Source organism: Copadichromis virginalis, linkage group LG1 (assembly GCF_057382275.1).
Source record: "Copadichromis virginalis isolate Kocher_CV1m ecotype Utaka linkage group LG1, C_Virginalis_male_GT1.1, whole genome shotgun sequence".
NCBI classification, from domain to species: domain Eukaryota; kingdom Metazoa; phylum Chordata; class Actinopteri; order Cichliformes; family Cichlidae; genus Copadichromis; species Copadichromis virginalis.
Window position 1 is genome coordinate 29,772,605 of NC_140618.1, and position 19,357 is coordinate 29,791,961.

The 19,357-nt window shown below is 38.9% G+C and overlaps 1 protein-coding gene across 4 annotated transcripts in view; it reads left to right on the top strand.

Annotated features, from left to right (window-relative positions):
- Nucleotides 1-19,357, top strand: part of map2k5 (mitogen-activated protein kinase kinase 5) — a 60,491-nt gene that overhangs the window by 33,839 nt on the left and 7,295 nt on the right. For 2 of the 4 annotated variants that reach the window (XM_085458581.1, XM_085458591.1), the window contains 2 exons: nucleotides 7,232-7,293; nucleotides 8,233-8,278. The exons of the other annotated variants lie outside the window; for them this stretch is intronic. In XM_085458581.1, the coding sequence (XP_085314707.1) occupies nucleotides 7,232-7,293; nucleotides 8,233-8,278 (108 nt within the window). The remainder of the gene's footprint in view (nucleotides 1-7,231; nucleotides 7,294-8,232; nucleotides 8,279-19,357) is intronic. 4 annotated transcript variants of the gene reach the window in all.

Consider the following 19,357-nt stretch of genomic DNA (forward strand, 5'->3'; position numbering starts at 1 on the left):
TCCCCCTTGAGGCAAGAGAGCTCTCATTGTTGTCCGTGCCGTACCGTCCCAGCTAGTGCAGTGCTTTGGAGGAAGAGACAAGAGGATAACCTCTCTCTGGACAGTTGACGCTGCATTGATGAAATCTATCTGTTCCCACTTACGCCCGATTTAGACTTGTGCATTGAGTCACGGCAGAGCCGATGACATAAGCTACGTAAAGTGGCTGACATTGTTGCCAGCGTTTATGGCTGTATGTGGTGCATTATGTGTTAATTATGTGTTTTACATGCAGTGCCAGCCGATAGAAACAAATGAAATGCCTCGACTTTCTTCCCTCCGGGGTCCTCGCTCTTTGTAGTTTTCTTTTTTCTTTTTTTTCCAAAGGAAAACACATTTATGCATCAAGTTTGTACATTCAGATAGTTTCAGCTCCCTCTCCCTCCAGGAATTTACAGATTTTTTTTGAGTGCTTATGTTGTTACTATCATTATTGTTTCTTATATTGAGGCAATGCTTGTAATTCTCTCCCTGTCCTGTTCAAAAACTGCCAAAAAACTCACCAGAAATGAACAGGGGAGAGGACTCGACGGTTGTGAACAGGCCAGGTGCACATCAGGTTACACTGTAGGTTACGTTGTAGAGTTTTAGAGCTATTCGCGGTTACGGTTTACCTACAGTGTAGATCTCCCACTGAAGCATAAATTCCCACTTGGATGTTCAGAGTCTGGCATAACTTGTATAAACCCTTTTTTATTTTTGTTTAAACCCAAATAACTGGGCTGGGACACGTCACATGGAGCAGCTACTCTAATACAAAGGTATTTTTAATTAGTTTAGACACACCTGACTCAACACTATGGCAGGTGTGATAAATTACACCTGACTCCCTGGCATTTTGTAAATATTGCTCATTACTATATACTGTACTGTACATGTGAACCTTTTTTGGATATTGTATGTGACTTAACCCACTGGGAAATTGAAAGTTGCTTTATTGGCTGAATGAATGTGCTCTTGTGAGTGGAGCTTTTAATATTAGGTACAAATGTGTGTGGTTTGGCTTCCATTTCTTTCATTTTGAACCTAAATTGAGGTATGCCCTCAACATATAGGCCAAATAAACAAATGATCAAAATTCAAATTGCTGATTACCGCTGATTCTGTAGTGTGGTGGTTTACACATTTATCCAACACACAAAAGATTTGCTCCCCAGGAGGAGATGCAAATCTCTGAGAAGGTTGCGTGAGGAAGTAGCATGCGGCATAAACATTTTCCAGATCATAAATCTGCTGTCTGAATAAGGGAGCAGCTGAAAGAAGGATTTACTTACACAGAATAGTAGAGGTAGTAAGAACTGTGGTTTCAGCTCAAGTAAAGGAGTTTATTTATTTAGACAAGAAAATGGTTTTGACATTCATGAACAAAGAACATGTAGTCGTTGTTGACAGCTTACACAGTTAATTTGCCAGCATTAGAGAAAACACATTTTTGACTTGCCTAACGTAACATTACATCACCTCCACTTTATCTTGATTTTATTTATAAGGTTGTTTTAATGCTTTAAAAAAAAATTTGGTTGATTTTGGTCAATATTTGGAAAACGCCAAAATTTTCCATAACCCAACAGCTATAAAACACTCGAGGCTGAATCTCATTAGTAACACACTGAATATCTCTTTCTAAGGACTGTTAGTGTTCACTCTCAAAATGACACATTTGTATGTAAGACACTTAAAGGGGCATTTGCACTTCTGCACTGAATCTATGCTGCATTCATGCCATAAATACAAACCTTTCCGATCATCAGCAAAAGTATAAATACCAGTATAAGTAAATTATAAAATTGGGTATAATTCATATTGATCCTGAAGAGTGGTTCTATATACGTGTATACTGCTCAAAGAGGAATCAAAGGAACACTTGAAAAATCTTAACTTTGATGTTTGATCTGATTTCTGAATCCAGCCCTCAGAGCTGTGATGATTTTGTTTTCCACTGATGTTTCATCACTTCATGCTGATCGGATTGCACAATGCATGTTAGTAAAGATATTCTGCTAGAACATGTGTTTTAAGTGTTCCCTTAATTTTTATTTTAACATGCCAGTCCTCCACTTAAATGCATCGTACTTGCATCTTTGGAAATCCTTGTTATGAGTGCATGCTAGAGAAACGGCATGCTCACCCTGCTCAGGCAGGGTCTTGAATTAGAAGTTCTCTGCAGTTGTTTCCACCATCTGTAAGCTGTCCTCCCTCATTAATGCGCCTCTCTCCTCTGTTTGTTGAATAGCAAGTGGCTCCACTAATAAAGAACTCCCACTTTATTTTCAAGCCTGTAATTACTGATCTAATTTTGCCTAATAATTGCTTCATGGCAATGACATGTATATTTACTTGTACCCTTGTACCCTCGTAGTGTGTGTTCTGTCTCCTAGTGGTGCACATTGACAACCAGAGGACTAATTCACGCAGACTAGCCACTTTCATCAGCCTGCCTGTCTTTTGTGCCATCGCCTGCTGCCACATCAAAGCTGCAGCAGTGTTCCTCTCAGGTGGAAACATGAATACATGCATAAATGTGCATGTTTATATCTGCATGCAGATTTGTTTGAAAAGTGCAGACAGGAATTTTGCATCAGATTTAGCCTACATGACACATACATTAGTTGTATAGTCAAGACTTTATGTGTGCGGTGCACCTAATTGATTGTTGCTTTGTGTTTGTGTGTACACCAAAATATAGCGATAGCAAATTATTTGGTGCTCTGTCTCTGTAAACAGTGTATACTAACGTTTGTGGGTTTTCGTGCTCAGGGCATTTGTTTGTGCACGTGTGTTTTTGTGTGTGCGCTATGATATATTGCTCATCCAAGCAGCGGCAGAACTGTGAAGTGCACTGAGATTAGAAGGAATCCATTCCTTTGTTAATTTAAATGGGTTCATGCATCATGCTTTGCGGGAGCCTGCCGATCAGAGCATTAAGGAATGGCGAACACTGCCCAGAGGTGTTTTTAATGGCACAGCAGGGTCTCGGATGTAAAGAGGTTTAATTCTTTGCATTTGAATGAATGCGTGGTCTTGAACCTGGGCTGTATGAGTTTTGTGCATATCTGAGTAGTTGCTTTATTTCATTTTTTAAGACCTCTTTGCATCATCTCTGTATGACGCCGCACTACATGTTTTTAAAACTTGACCTACACCTGCGGCATCTACCGATCTTATTATATCCAAGCACAACACATTTTGTGTATGTAAAATTTTAGAGTTACAGATAACAGCATCTTCCAAATGTATATACAACAACTGCTTGCTGGTATTGTTGGAAACAAAGTAAATACAGATGTTAATTTAGTAAGGTTGCTGCTGTAAAGTGGTTTAGACTTTTCCTCCAAGTATTTCATGTGTAAAAATAATAATATACTGTGTTGGGAGGTTTTCGTGCCAGCAGCCAAAGGCAGGGATAAAGCAAGAGTGGGAAAGTGGATGGAGTAATGAGGTGAAGGGCTGTAATGGAGGGTCAGTCGGGCACAGCTGTTCTACATGACACGGTTCATAGAACTTCGATTGACAACAGGCAGCGGGCCTGACACACTCAGACACACACACAGAGGGATACACACTTAGATGACTTCAAAGTTTTTGACACCCTGTAACATTAACATAACGTTAACTCGATCTTAAATGCATCCTTATACTAATCCTAAAGCATGTCTTTGCTTTTGCTATTGATTATCTCAGTGTAGGTAAAAGATTCATAGGAAATGATATGTTTGAAAAATGGGTAAATAAAGCTCAGACTCTTTATTAAAGACTAATGTAGCCACCTTACGTGACCTATTGGTTTGTTAAGTTTTGTTTTGTAGCCTTAGGCTTAGCATTTTTCTCACCACTGTGTTGCTTTTTTTCAAGCTTGATCGGGTTTAGTTAGGAAACTGCATCTATCGGCTGCAATGCACAAACACACATATTTGCTAATTATTCGTGCACTACTAGTTTCACCTCCGAAACCCACACAGCAAGCCATAATATTTCCCAGATAGCACCATTAAAATACTCCCAAGTAACGAAAAACGCCACACGCACCTTGAAGAGGCTTCATCTCTGCTGACTTTGTGTCATCATCCACCTGTCAGTGAAAGTGGTGTTCTCCTAACTTTAGTCCTTGATCAAACATGTGAGTTATTGAGAAAAAAGAAATCACCACTATACAGTTGTGATGAAGAGGTAACTTGTCTATAGAGACCAGGCTGCTTTAAAGACGACTGTTTTATCAGCCTGTGTGGACTGATTCAGTTTTGTAACAGCTGCAGTTTAGGACACTTATGTGTTTGTTCCATTTTCCAGCCTTGGAGCTTACTGCTTTCAAAGGTGTGTTTAATATCTAAGAATTAAATTAAAAGGGATGTCAAAACATCAAAAGAAGTTTTAGAAGATGTTTGAAGTTAAAAGATTCAAAGATGTTAGATGACATGAGTAATAACCAGAGTGGTTTTTTTTTTTTATTAAATAGCAATAATAACACTTCCCAGGTCTATACAACAAAATCCACATTCATATTTTGTATTTAAGAACAAAGTAAAATGAGTTCAGGGACTACTTGGCCACTTTTTTTCTATTTGTCTTTATTTTAGCTTCTTATTTATCTTTTAAGTTACATATTTCCCTGGAACAAAAACCTGCAATGATAAAAGTGAGGTGAACTGCACAAAAGATTTGTGTACACTTTCTCTAAAGTAAAGGAGTGCAAAAAACCACAATGTCAAAAATACTGAATAATCTTTCAGATATTTCTCCTACATAAATTGAATGCTACAAATTTAACATTCATCCTGGTAGCTTCAAAGAGCTTCGTTACCATAACATCTTTGTGTCTGTGTGCACCTTTAGATATCTGCTAATATAATAAAATATAATAACATTTTTGTATTCTATCAGCACCGTAACACACTCCTTTTACTCTTATACTTTAAAGTGGGTTTAAATAGTCCATTTTCCCCACCAGGCTGACTTTAAACATACTGTGTGCCACCAGGTACCTCCACAGCTGTTCACCTGGCAGGCACAAGGAAAATAAAAAGTAGAAAAAGTTTTTGCTTTGCATCATTTGGTTGTTTTAGTAACCATCAAACAGAATTTCTGTCCTGTTAAGAGCACTCGTTTTCAAAAGGTGACTCTTAATTAGTTGTGTGCGTTGTGCTGAGGGCTCCACACCAAATATACAGCTGTTTCCTTTAAAGGTTTTTCCCTTTGGTCTGATGATCTTTTCATTGACATCCAAATCTTGTCTTATTCCACCTCTTTCTCTGCTGGACTGCTTACAATTAAAGAACATGATCCAGGGATGTTAGCATCTAATAAGCGCTCCCTGCATCGACACCTGACCATGTGCCTGCCAATCACAGCTGGTCCTTGCACTGTGCAGCTTAAAGTTTCCCAGACTAGTCTGGATGAGTAGCATTGCATTAAACACAGATGTACAACTACTTTCAGATGTTTGGCCCAGCAGAAGAGCTTGTCCCTCAAAGCAGAAAAAGGGCCAATTTACTGGACAAGAGACACGTTATCCTCTCAAAACCTGCAGTAAATGCAACGAGCCACAGGAGAAATGAAGCGGCATCAAGTGTCACCTCCATCATGCAGACGCAGTGAATGGCGTGAAAGAATCTATATTTTGCTTCTAGGAGATGCACTTAGGTGAAAAATATCTGGCAGACCTTATTCATGTATATGAATGCAGCAGTGCCATGTTGATTTAATTTTTAATTACTTTTTGGTAATAGTTTTTTTTTTTAATTAGATCTTTTATTTTCTGTTGAAGAGAAGCCCTGAGTTTAGGTTCATGAATAGGATCTGATTTGTTTTGAAAGCAGTGTTGTGTTAACATGAATCTGCACGAAAACATTTTTGGTACTAAAATCAGTGAATAATGATGACAAACAATCTCAATAATCTTGTAGTCCTAAGTATGATGACTTGATCTCATTCAGCTAGAGCAGCGGTGCCCAACCCCCGGGCCACGGACCCATTTGGTTCCGGGCCGCAAGAGTTGAGGCTCGGGTGTGAAATTTATTGTTTTTACGGTTTTTTTTAATGTTACTTTTTAACGTTTTTATCGTTAACTCGGTCTCCCTGGGTCTTTTCCCGTGTGTTATGAATAAATCTTCTTTTTTTGGTACCGGTACCGGTTTTATTTTGTTGTATTTATCCGTGACACCTTCAGGTAATAAAATATTGTCTGAAAATATTGTCGGACATACACCGGTCCATGCCGCAAAAAAGGTTGGGGAAGGCTGAGCTCGAGCATCTTTGAGACGAAAGCGTGTGGAAACCTTTTTCTAGCAGCACCAGCACTTTCGCCCACGTGGCAGATTTAGTGTTGTTATGCTGTTGTTGGTTATGCTATATATGCCGGACACGGTCAAATTATTTCTTTTTTTTCTCTGTGTTGTGTGTTTTTGTTCTGGTAGACAAAACATTTCTGCTAAAACCTTAGACCGTAACTAGTCCCCTCGCCAGAATTTCAGGAGAGAAATAGAAAAAAAAAATCCAATCTTATTTCTAAACTCAGACTGCAAGCATTAAGTGTGTGAATATTTTCTGCGTCACACATTGTTAGAGAATAACAATAGCACAATAAAATCAAGGTTGATCTCTGTGTCAGCAGTGCTTTTCAAAAAATGGGGCACGTCATCAAAGTGTAAAATATGTGTTGAGTTGAACCAAAGTTCAGTTTCCTGATGCTATTGTATATAGTTTTTATTTAAGTTCAATTCAACTTGGATTGTCTTTTAACGTCACAAATGTTTAAAACATTGTGAAGTGTAGGGCACGAACCTTCTGAGGTCGGGGGCTTGCCAGTAAAAGTTTGGTAATAAATACAGAGCAGTGTGACATCATCACCCCGAGTTTGATTACTGTTTTTTACATATTTCAAAAATGAAAAAAATAACCTCACAAAACAAAACTTTAATCTAGCCAATGTTTCTGTGGGTACGTGTCATCACTTGGTTGATGTGTAATCGTCAGTCATAACACAAGTCACATTTCAGGATTTTAAAAATTTCCTTTGACAATTTTCAACTTTCATCTCCAGCCTTAAATTTGGTCAGTTTTTTCTTGCTTTAGTAATTTCAGCCAACCTTGACTATGACAACCCTCGTCTTAGTTTTAATGTATCCCTGCTGATGTGAGGTAAATGTTCGGGTTTTTTTTCTCCAGTAGGTCAAAAACTGTCCTCCTCTTTTTACAGGATCCTCCAGTTCTTCCTGTCAGCCAGTTTAGCGAAAAGTTTGTTCACTTCATCACTCAATGGTGAGTTATTTGTTTAAATGACCCGTTTATAGAAATTGAAGCACTAGATTAATTATTTAAATAAAAGAGAAACTTTATGTGTATTCAACAGCTATTGACTGTGTAGTCCTTTAATTTGTAAATTTGGTTTGTACGATCTTTAAATGTTTGTCGTGGTCAAATATCGAAGGACTTTTTGTTTCATTCAGATTACTGTAGATGAATATGAAGTATAATGGTATAATAGCGTAATGGAAATAAACTGCATTAGTGTTAATGCGTTGTGGTTGAAATAGCTATTAGCTCTGTTCTCCTGTGTGTTTGAATAGAAAGCTTTTCTTTATTTATGAGGAGTGATTGATTTATCTAATGCGTGAGGACACAGAAAACGTTTACCCTGCATTTGCTTGTGATTAATTTGCCTCTTGTAACCTTTACAGTTAGACAAACATCTACATACACACCCTAACCACATGTGTATATGTGTGTGTTCAGCACTCACAAGCTGATTATACCAGCTGCTGTTTGTCCCCGATGGGTGTTGCATTTACTTAAACAGGGCATTTCTCTCTCAGGACCGAGGTACTCCGCCCTGCCTGCGTTCAGTGGTGGTACTATCCTCTCCCAATCTGTTCCTGGATGTTCATAATGCTTTCAAAGCGATGCTTTAACAAGTTACCTGACTGCACACCTCACAGTATGAAGGACGCTTGCAAAAAAACACACAATACTCCCCATATCTGTCTGAAAGAAATGTACTGGGTTGTAAGGGAATTAAACTCTTGCTTTTAATTTCTGTAGAGCGAAGAGTTTAGTTTCAAGCCTCCCTCCTTTTTTAATATTCGTTTATAAATAAAATTAGGCATGAATTGTAAGTTAGAACTAAAAACCATCTCTTGGGCACTTAGAAACTCAGTTTTAATAGTGTCTGGCTTTAAGCTGTTGTATTTCTCTTTTCAGCATGAGGCGGAACCCCAAGGAGCGACCTGCACCCAATAACCTCATGGTAAATTAAACCAAACCTCCTATTGAACACTTCCAAGGACTTCAAAAATATAGGTTTTGAATAAATGTGTACAGAGAATGATCATATTCATGCATTCCAATAAAAATTCAATTAAAGATAATTTTATTATCTTTGTAGCTTTTGGAATATGGAGTTGTATTTTCCGCAGTGATTGAGGTGTTTCAGGTGAAGGACCCTCCAACTTGGCATTGATGTGTGGAAACGGCAGTAATGAACTTTTTGCTTCGGATAAACAGTGTCAGAAAGAGGTCAGCCAGAAACCTTGAGGAAGGATTGAGACCTCCAGGAATAATTCATTCATTTCACTCCACTGGAGTCAGCATGAATAAATCAGGCTGTTGTTCAAGAGTCACATCATTCAGGTTCAAAATCAAGTTTTAAATTTGACCAGCTGACAAAAGAAACTGTAAGTGTGCGTGCGTGTGTGTGCGCGCGCATAAATCATTAGGACTCCAACACCTTGTAGAATTATCAGCTCAACCATTTTCCAAAATTAAAAACAAATCACTTGGTCAGTTTCACATGTTTTTATAAATTAAATTTTTCTTTCAGTCATCTACATGTACACTTACCATTTTCTGCAATATTATCGCTGCTCATTCAGGCTACATTAGGACACAGATCCCGTTGGGGTTTCATAAGGCAGGCATCCGGCATGAAAATGTGCTAAATTGAAGACTTTGAGCTACCCACTTATGAATAAGGGAGTAGGTAAAGGTAACTTTTTTTCTGGCTGCTTAACTTGCCTTTGGCACATTGTAGCTAATATTTTTACTCTAAAATGTTGAAATTTCTTGAATTCTTTTAGAAATAATTGACATAATCCAGGAATCAAGCTTGGCGGTGAATAACAGCAGCAACAAATTAGTTAATGGCATTTAAATTTAATGCTGAAAGGGCAGTGACCCTGCTGTAGTATATAAATAAGGGACAGGCATACAAGCCAAGTCAAATGGCTCCTTCCATTTGTGAACCTGACGATTGTCTTTAGTTCTAGCATCAGCACACAAAACTGTCAGTTTGTAAAGACTGCCTTTTAAGAGTTTTAACACTCGGGGTTTTCTGTGTGCTCGGATCAAGGACACTGACAGTTATGTCCCGAGAGAGGTGAGGCCTAAAGGTTTGTGTTGTGGGGATGGTGAGCTGGAGAGGGTAAATGCAGAGCTGCTAACAGATTGCATGTTCTCAGTCTCACACTAGAAAGAAGGAATATTGGGAAGTGTTGGCTGTACAGGGACTTCATGCTTCCATCCAAAAATGAAGCTCAACTTGATGTTTTTGTGATCTTCTGCTCAGAACATTTTGTTATGTGAACCAAACTTTTATGGTTTTTCTGGCGCAAAGGCAGATGTATTTGTATGTTTTTGATTTATTTTTTCTCTTTACCTGAATGCATAGTTGGCTCATCCTTTGATATGTCATTTCTCATTCACATAAGGAAGATTATAAGTATTTTACAGTCTTTGTGGTTTTCTGACAGGGGTTGCATTAAATATCAGATTCTTGTCAGACATTACCTTTACGTTACTTTACAACCTGCCTGGCTGAACACTCGGTTTTCATTCGCTACAGGGCGTCCGTTAATCTTTGATAAAAAGACGCCTACTGAAGGTGTAGTCGCAGGTTTGACTGTCAAAGTGTAGTTAATTTGACTAGTGTGATCGCTGTGTCTTGCCCAGGTGCGATTAATTGAGTCATGTTTTCCAAGCGTGCCTTTCAATTGTCGGACAGCGTGAGCACAGGCTAGCAGTGGAGCGGGGAGGCGGGTCAGTCGTGCTCGGAGACGCTGCAAGGCGCCCATCGCTCTCTATGAGTACACCCTCAGTAGCTGTTAGTGAAACTGTCTCTTGCTGGCTCAGTCATTAAGTGGATAAGTGTAGCAATAGCAACACAATGCTGGAATTAAAGAGCCAGTTCCTTTGTATATTTTCCTTTTTAATATTTTCAGTTTACCTGTTGTATTTTTCTGTGTAATAATTAAACTAGTCAAAGTATAATAATGTTTTGCTTGGTGAGGGGGGGTTTGATTTGGGCCATTAAGAATGAACTGGAGCTCCAAGGAAGATGCCCTGTGTCTGTATTCTTTACTGTTTAGAGGAAAAACTAAACGGCTCTTTGTTCAGTCGTGTATTTATGCATGCGGCGTGTCTTTAAGAAAAATATTATTTGTTTCCTAGTTTAACGAGATTCTCTCCACCCGTGAGGTTGAAGTGCTTTTCTGATTTTTAATTTCAGTTTTTTCTTTTTAATATTTTGCTTTTCAGCAATAACACATTTTTCTATTTTATGATTTCCTTTCTCGGTCACTTTTTTTCCCCATCCTGTGTTTTTTTTGGAGGTGGTGGTTGTAACTCACTTTCATCCCTTTTCCCATCAGTGTTTCTTTTTTGTCACTCCTCCTATATTCCTACTGTGCCCCACTTCTTTCATATTCATACTGTGATCCTTGTGCTCTTTTTCAAATTTTCACAGTTCTCCGTTTTCTATATTTGTCTCGCTCCATCCCACTCATCTTTCCTTTACCTATATTTTGTCCTCCTGTAGGCCTTCTTTCTGTGCCCATGATGAACTGAGATATAAGGTCATGGTTGCCTGCCTTTGTGACACCAGCCTGCTGATTGTCTTTCTCTTTTCTCTTCTTTAGTCCCTTTTTCCTCCCCATCTCTCATGCTGCCTCTCCATTCCCCAAGCCTCCTGAGTGCATTAAAACTCTTTGCCTATTCTATCTGTATGTTAATGCACCCAGCCATCGGTCCCCCCTTTCTCTTTTCTCTGCTCCACTATTTACTCTCACTTCTTATCTGTGGAAGGTAATGCAGGAAATGCACACAATAGTGTAGACACTGAACAAATAATGTTTTGTGACCATACAAAGTGACATAGTAGCTCCAGTTTGCTCATCAGGTTTCAGCATGTGGTTTCTCTAATCACTGGTGTAGCTTTTACTGACATTATTGTCACTGGGATTTTATCCTATTAGATGTTCTTAAAAAGGCTGCCGTTTGATTGTGTGCCTGCTCGTAGGTTACATCCCTGAAGCTCGGGTTATGTCTGTTATATACTTGACGCTTTGCGCATGAAACTGTCTTCTTCTATTAGGCAGCTTTATCATTGCACAGTGTAAGAAAAAAGCTTTTTAAATGGTTCATGCTATGATCCCAACGTGACCAAAGGAAGCGCAGTGTTTTGATTACACTACCAAAGACAAAAGGCGAAGTTAACAGAAGCTAATGGGAACAGAAGTAGTATAAGTGTGTCCTTCATTTTTATTATTATCTGGTGAACCGTAGGACATGTTTTAAACATCAATCCAATTAATCACTGGTCACTTTGTGTTCGACTGCTCATTAATGCAAGTATCTAATCAGCCAACCACTCTGCAGAAACTCATGCATTCAGACATGTAGACATGGTCAAGGCGACCCGCTAAAGTTCAAACTGAGCATCAGAATCGTGTAGATGGTAAATGGACTCGTTCTTATATAGCGCTTCTCTACTCTGCTTGAGGACTCAAAGCGCTTCATATAGCGTGCCTCATTCACCCATTCACATCCACTCATACAACCACTTTTTTTCCAGCATGTAAGTGCTTTCTATCTAATATTCACACACGCTCATTCTCTGATGAAAGGATCAGAGATCTTGCCAAAGGATACTTAGCATGCAGACTGAATACTGGATAACTGCTCTACTGTCCATCACAATGGGCAAGAAACTTGTTTTTAAGTGACCTGGCTGGTAGTGCCAGACAGGATCGTCTGCATATTCTGGAAATCTGCTGGGATTTTCAGCACTTCCTTCTCAAGATTTAGAGATGGCAGTATTTAGACTAAGGTTTGAAAAACATAAAGCATCCAGTAAGCTACAGTTCTCTGGGTAAAAATGCTTCATTGATGTCAGAGAAGAATGGCCAGCGTGCTTCAAGCTGATAGGCTACAACAACTTAAATATCCATTTGTTTCAAAGGCATGCAGAAGAACATAAACAATAAACACATGAAACTTTGAAGCAGATAAGCTACAGTAATAGAATACTGTACCAGGAGACACGTTAGCTAAGAACAGGAAACTGAGGATATAATTCACCAAAATTAGTCAATAAAAGATTGGAAAACTGTTGCCTGGTTTGGCAACAGTCTCACTTTCTGTTGCTATGTTAGTATGGTAGGACTTGGCTTGAACAACATAAAAGCATAGCGCCAACCTGCCTTGTATCAACGGTTCAGGCTGGCATGTCGGTATGGACCAAAATCTGTGAGGAATGTTTCCATTACCTTGTTGGATCTATGCTGTGAACAATTAAAGCAGCTCTGAAGTTAAAACTGGGTCCAACCCAACACTAGCAAAGTGTAACTAATGTAGTGCCCGGTGGGTGTATGTTGAACAATAAGATAAATACTAAACAATATCAGTCTACCCAGTGACATCAGTGGGTTGTAATTTGATACATTTATTTATTAATTAAGACTAATGGACTTGATTTAATAAACTCGGGCTGAGGAATCTTTGTTCTTTAGCCATCAGAGAGGCAAGTGTGTGTGTTTTTTCTGTCCTCATACTGATGCATCTTTCATTGTGGACACCCAACCCTGTCGTCATAAGCTGAGTCAGTTAAGGAGACTTTCCATTGGCTCGCTCCCAGGACTTTGGCTGCCGGTATTTGGTGATGACCTGTGCCGGTCTGGGGTTTCTTGCTTTTGGTTCTGGCCTGGCTATTAAGCTGTGGAGCAAGAAAGAGTTGGTGAGGGTTTTAAGCATTTGCTTATTTCTGGGATTTACATGGACACAATATCATCATGTGTATCTGTTTCCTTGTTTTATGTGGTTAATTTGTGCATATGAGTGAAGAAAAACTAGAGCGATGATCCGGACAACCTTATGTTGTTTTTTCGGGATTTGATGGACATTTCATTTCTCCCTCCCCCTTCTCCCACTCCTTCGTTGTCCCTCGTTCCCCAGCCAGCAGCCTTCACGCAGCCTTTTAGCACCCTTGTCAAAGCAGTCCTCCTATTCTGCTTCTCTATTCATAGATGCACACACACACACGCACACAAATTTCATAGCCCCCTTTCAACCCCAGAGACACCAGATGAGCCCCTCAATTTTTTTCACAAAGAAAACCCCCTCTTGTCTCTGACCATCCTCAAATCTGGTTTGAACTTACACACACACACACTCACACACACACACTCACACAGAACCACAAACGCACCACAAAGACAGGAAGACACTAAATAAACTACGTTAAAATCACAGTTTGACCATTTGAATCAAAAACAGTGGATGTTTGTGATTTACTGTGACTAATTAATGGTAATCTGCCTACATCTACTTTGCTTTTTAGGTCCACTTCCCTCGGTTTTCTCATTGATTTCACTCTATTTTAACTCAGGTTAGACAGCTGGGAAAATGTGTTAACTGTAGTTGCATGCCTTGCACTTATCATGTGTGTTAAAACTTTGGAAACAGTTTTATCCTCCGAGGAATTGGCCTGTTAATGTTTACATTGTTGCATGTGCAAAAAGGATTTTCACATGCCCGCTTGTGTATCAAAGCACCTCTTTTGAGACCATGCCACCAGTGTCTCCTCCTCCCTAAACTTTTCTGTCTCCACCTTCCCCTCCAAATGTTTTCGCATTTCCCCCTTGGGTGTTCACTGATGTAAACTCCATTTACACATACTCGGACTACAGTGCTTCAACTCAAGTCATTCAGACGTCAGCCAAGTCATTTTAAATGGTGGCTGAAGTCAGAGTAACATATAAATCAATATTTGGAGCTTGTATAATAAAAACAAAACATTATCCTTTTTAATATAACATTTCCTGATTTGACCTTTTTGTTTAGGTGTAAAAATAAGTTAGATAATAGTGAATGCTATTGTTTAACTTAATTGAAAGTTAAATGGACGTTTGTATCATTGATGTGAGGATTAGAGAGCAAGCTATCAGTTCAAAATGTAAAGTTAGTCATTCTTCATTCTTTTTCTCCCTTTTCAATATATCCCAGAATACTTCAAACGTTCTGGGAAAGTAATAGATTTTTCCCCTCATTTTCTCCAGTAGTGGACATTTATACTAAATATATATATATATATATATATATATATATATATATATAAAAACTCTGTATATAATGTCTCATAATCCAGTTTATTCATGAAAGTACCTGTGCTTTATTATAACATGTTGATTTGTACTGGACTCTTATTATTAGATTGTATGAGAAATATCCTAGAGAGACCACTCTGGTTTGTAAGTCATAGTACTTCATTTCCCATGCACCTTCAGTTGTATCTGCCTGTTGTACTTAACGGCACTAACAGGTTACTAGCTCTGAGTGTGAATCCTGGCTACTGATTTGGTTACTTAGTTGGAAACTCAGACATGAGACTGACACTGTCACTCTTTTTTTTTTTTTTTTTTTTAAACATTATTTGGTGGATATTTGAAGAACAGCAGGTTCTCTTGACAGTAACATTAAATATGTATATTATTGTGTTTTGAGGTCACATGCCACTGTAACAGTGTAGCTTTCTCTGGGAACTAAAATTGGTGCACACATGCCCACACACTGGCCATTCATACACTCACCCAGGCAGTTTCCAAAGGGAGCTAGTGATTAGCATGCAAATCTGTAAAGTCCCAGTTATTCTACCTACCTCTTTACCCTTCTCTCTTACTCACACACACACACACACACACACACACACACACACACAGTGTTTTTTCCAACACTATTCTAATGAGGTGATGACCAGTCTCTTGTTATAATTGCCTCAAACTCCTTTTAATTTCTTCTGAGCGTATTAATCATACATTGAGTTATTTAAAATCGCATAAGTTAATCTTAGATTAAACAGACCCTTCAAAGGCTTCAAACAATTAAAGAGTTAGGTAGTATTTCCCCTGGGTGTAGGCCATTTCTTTTTGAGCGGAGCAGTTGCAGGTGATTATCCCAGTTTGATATGGCCAGACGGTGATTAATGCAACTTTTAAATGAGTCCTTCCCCCAGCTCACCTCTGTCCATGCTCTGCTACAGCAGAAAGTCAGACACCTTCAGTGACCTGACTAAGAAGCACTTGTTCACTCTGTGTTTAGAAACTCTTCCCTCACAGGTTTCATACTTCGTTTAAGCTGCAGAGTTTTAATTATTAGACAGCCGTGTAGAAGTGCACCAGACCAAGTGCACGTGCAGTACATTCAAAATGACATATGCCAGATTGATATAACGGTCATTAGGTTAATGTAGGGTTTGTTTATTTTCTTAGGCATGTGAGCAGTCTGGCAATAAACATTTTGTCTCCAAAAATATTATATTGAACTTCTTGAAGTCTTGTGCTTTATTTTTACTTCTGCTCACAGCTCATAGATATGCTGCATGTGACAAAGAACTCACTAAAGGCTTTTTAATTAGACTATCTGCTGTGGTTCCTATTGGTTCAGATCCTTTAAATTTGATTGGAGGGGTCTAGTCACTCAAAAATGCTATTATATTTATTTAGGCTGCCTCTGATGATCTCAAGTGCCAGTGACTTAATTTTGATGCTTTAGGCCTAAGATAATGAGAAATATCTCATAATAGACTGAGCACTTCAGCATTTAAACAATGCTACTGCATGTAATATTCAATACTGAACAATAACTTAAGTCTTTTTCAAGGAAGCAATTTTTTGTTCAGTTTCCATAAAAGCCTCATTTTTATAGATTTAATACGACTGGGGAGAACATAAGGTTTAAGGCCTGGGCAAGTTTGAAACCACAATGTAAAACTGTGGAGGACAAAAAACAAAAACCATGTATCATTTATCCGGCTCCTAATTTTGTAAATTCTGCACTCAGCTTTGGAGTCTCCAGTGTCATTGAAATGCAACCAGATGCTGCTCGTTTTACATTTTCGCTTTTTCATTTGTTCACTTTTTCCTGACACGCTTGCATTTAAATCGCAATTGCCTGACTCAAACGTATCCGCAGGCAGGATATAATTGTATCCAGCCAGCAGGCTGTACGTTTGACTCCCCTGCTTTACAGTGTGAAGTGTACTCGGAGTACTTATTTTTTGGATTATTGCTGTTTTTAAATATAATAAAGCCAACGAGTATGTTGGTACAGTGGTTAACGTTGTTCCCTCACCGTAAGAAGGTTCTAGACTATATGGGCAAAAGTTCTGGTCCACATACAAATCATACCTACGGTAACGGCTCAGCCATAGAGACCCATGCTATGAAGCTCCTGCTGCACAGTATTTGTGCTGATGTTAATGCCAAGCATTTCTGACTTTAACACACTATGTGCCTCAGCACCCTGCAACATGCTTTGTGCTACATGATGTGCCACTTTGTGTCTGAGTTGCTGTGGTTCCTAAATACTTCCATTTTGCAATAACGCAACATACAGCCGATCATGGGATGTCTAACGGAAAAAAATTCACAAATTGATTTGCAGCGACTTTCTATTACAGTAAACACACTCAAATTCAGTAAGCTCTTCAAAACAAGACTTCTTATTTTCAAAGGATGCAATCAAGCACCCAACCATATCTGCCTGTTTGATTTTATACACCTGTGGCAATGGGACTGAAAACACCTGAAATATAAGGTTAAGAGGTGTGGCCCAATACTCTTATCCATGATGGATCCTGCTGCAGGGCTGGGGCCTGTCTGTGTGAAGTTTGCATGTTCTTGCTTTGTCTTTGTGGTTTCAGTTCAATTCAGTGTTATTTATACAGCACCAAAACACAACAACAGTCGCCTCAAGGAGCTTTATATTGTAAGTTAGACTCTACAATAATACAACAGAGAAAATCCCAAAAATCATATGACCCCCTTTTGAGAAACGCTTTGGCAACAGTGGGAAGGAAAAACTTCCTTTTAACAGGAAGAAACCTACAGCAGAACCAGGCTCAGGGAGGGGCGGCCATCTGCTGGTTGGGGTGAGGGGAAGTAGACGGGACAGAAGACATGCCATGGAAGGGAGCTTGAGATTGATAACAAGTACGATTCAATGCAGAGAGGTCTATTAACACAAGAGTGATAAAGGTGACTGAAGAAGAAACACCTCAATGCGTCATGGGATTCCCACAGTAACCTACGTCTATTGCAGCATAACTAAGGGAGGATTCAGGGTCACCTGATCCAGCCCTAACTATATGCTTTAGCAAAAAGGAAAGTTTTAAGTTGTCTCCCAAATCCAAACTGGAAGCTGGTTCCATATAAGAGGGGCCTGAAAGCTGAAGGGTCTGCCTCCCGTTCTACTTTAAAATACTCTAGGAACCACATGTAAGCCCGCAGTCCAAGAGCGACGTGGGATTTACATGGACACAGGAAGCCAATGAAGGAAAGCCAGTACAGGAGAAATATGCTCTCTCTTTCTAGTCCCTGTCAGTACTCTTTCTGCAGCATTTTGGATGAACTGAAGGCTTTTCAGGGAGTTTTTAGGACATACTGATTATAACAAATCACAGTACTCCAGCGTAGCAGTAATAAATGCATGACTAGTTTGTCAGCGTCAATCTGAGACAGAATATTTCAAATTTTAGAGATATTGTGCAAATGGAAGAAAGCAGTCCTACATATTTGTTTAATATGTGGATTGAAGAACATATCCTGGTCAAAAATGACTCCAATATTTCTCACAGTGTTACTGGAGGCCAAGGTAATGATCCAAGAATCTGGTTAGATATCATATTTCTGAGATTTTTAGGGCCGAGTACAATAACCTCAGTTTTATCTGAATTAAGAAGCAGAAAGTTAGCGGCCATCCAGGTCTTTATGTCTTTAAGACATTCCTGCAGTTTAACTAATTGGTGTGTGTTATCTGGCTGCAAGGATAGATAAAGTTGGGTGTCATCTGCATAGCAGTGAAAATGTATGCTATGTCTTCTGATGATGCTGCCTAAGGGAAGCATGTATAATGTAAACAGAATGGGTCCTAGCACTGAACCCTGTGGAACTCCATAATTAACCTTATTGTGTGAAGAGGACTCTCCATTTACATGTACAAATTGGGGTCTATTAGATAGATTCAAACCATTACAGTGCAGTACCTGTAATACCTACAGTATGCTCTAATTGCTCTAATAATAAAAATATTATGGTTTACAGCATAGGTGTCAAACTCTGGCCCGCGGGCCAAATTTGGCCCGCAGCCTAATTACATTTGGCCCGCAAAGCCATACCAAATTACTATTAGAGCTGGCCTACTGGTAGTATACAGGCAATATATATAATGTTTAGTATTAAGCTTTGCTTGTTCCATATTCAGTTTTTCAGCAAAACGTGTTTGAGTCCATAAGAAGAGATTCGTTCTTATATCTGGAGGAAGATTTTTTTTTTCAATAAATATTAATGTTAGCCCGCAACTTTGTTCCAGTTTTGAATTTTGGCCCACTGTGTATTTGAGTTTGACACCCCTGGTTTACAGTATTGAACGCTGCCTAAGGTCTAGCAGGACAAGCACAGAGATGAGTCCACTGTCAGAGGCCATGAGAAGATCATTTGTAACCTTCACTCAAGCTGTTTCTGTGCTGTGATGAGCTCCGAAACCTGACTGAAACTCTTCAAATAAACCATTCCTCTGCAGATGATCTGTTGTCTGTTTTACAACTACTCTTTCAAGGATTTTTGATATGAAAGGAAGGTTGGAGATAGGTCTATAATTAGCTAAGACCGCTGGGTCAAGAGATGACTTTTTAAGTAACACCAGCTTGGAAGACAGTGGTACATGGCCAATTATTATAGATCAGAAGAAGAAATTTTATTTAAAAGCGCCTTTCAAGAAACCCAAAGACAGTAAATAGTAGAATAAGACACATCGTAGAACAATGATAAAACAAAGAACAATTTAAAAAAAAACACAAGATAAAATAAACAATGAGTTCACAGATTGTTCAGTTCACAGGTTGATCATATTTAAGATTGAAGGATTAATTAATGGCAGGATTTCTTTGAGCAGTCTTGTAGGAATGGGGTGTAAAAGACACGTTGATGGTTTGGAGGAAGTCATTACTGAAGTTAACTCCGAAAGATCAATTGGAGAAAAAGATTCTAAATAAATATCA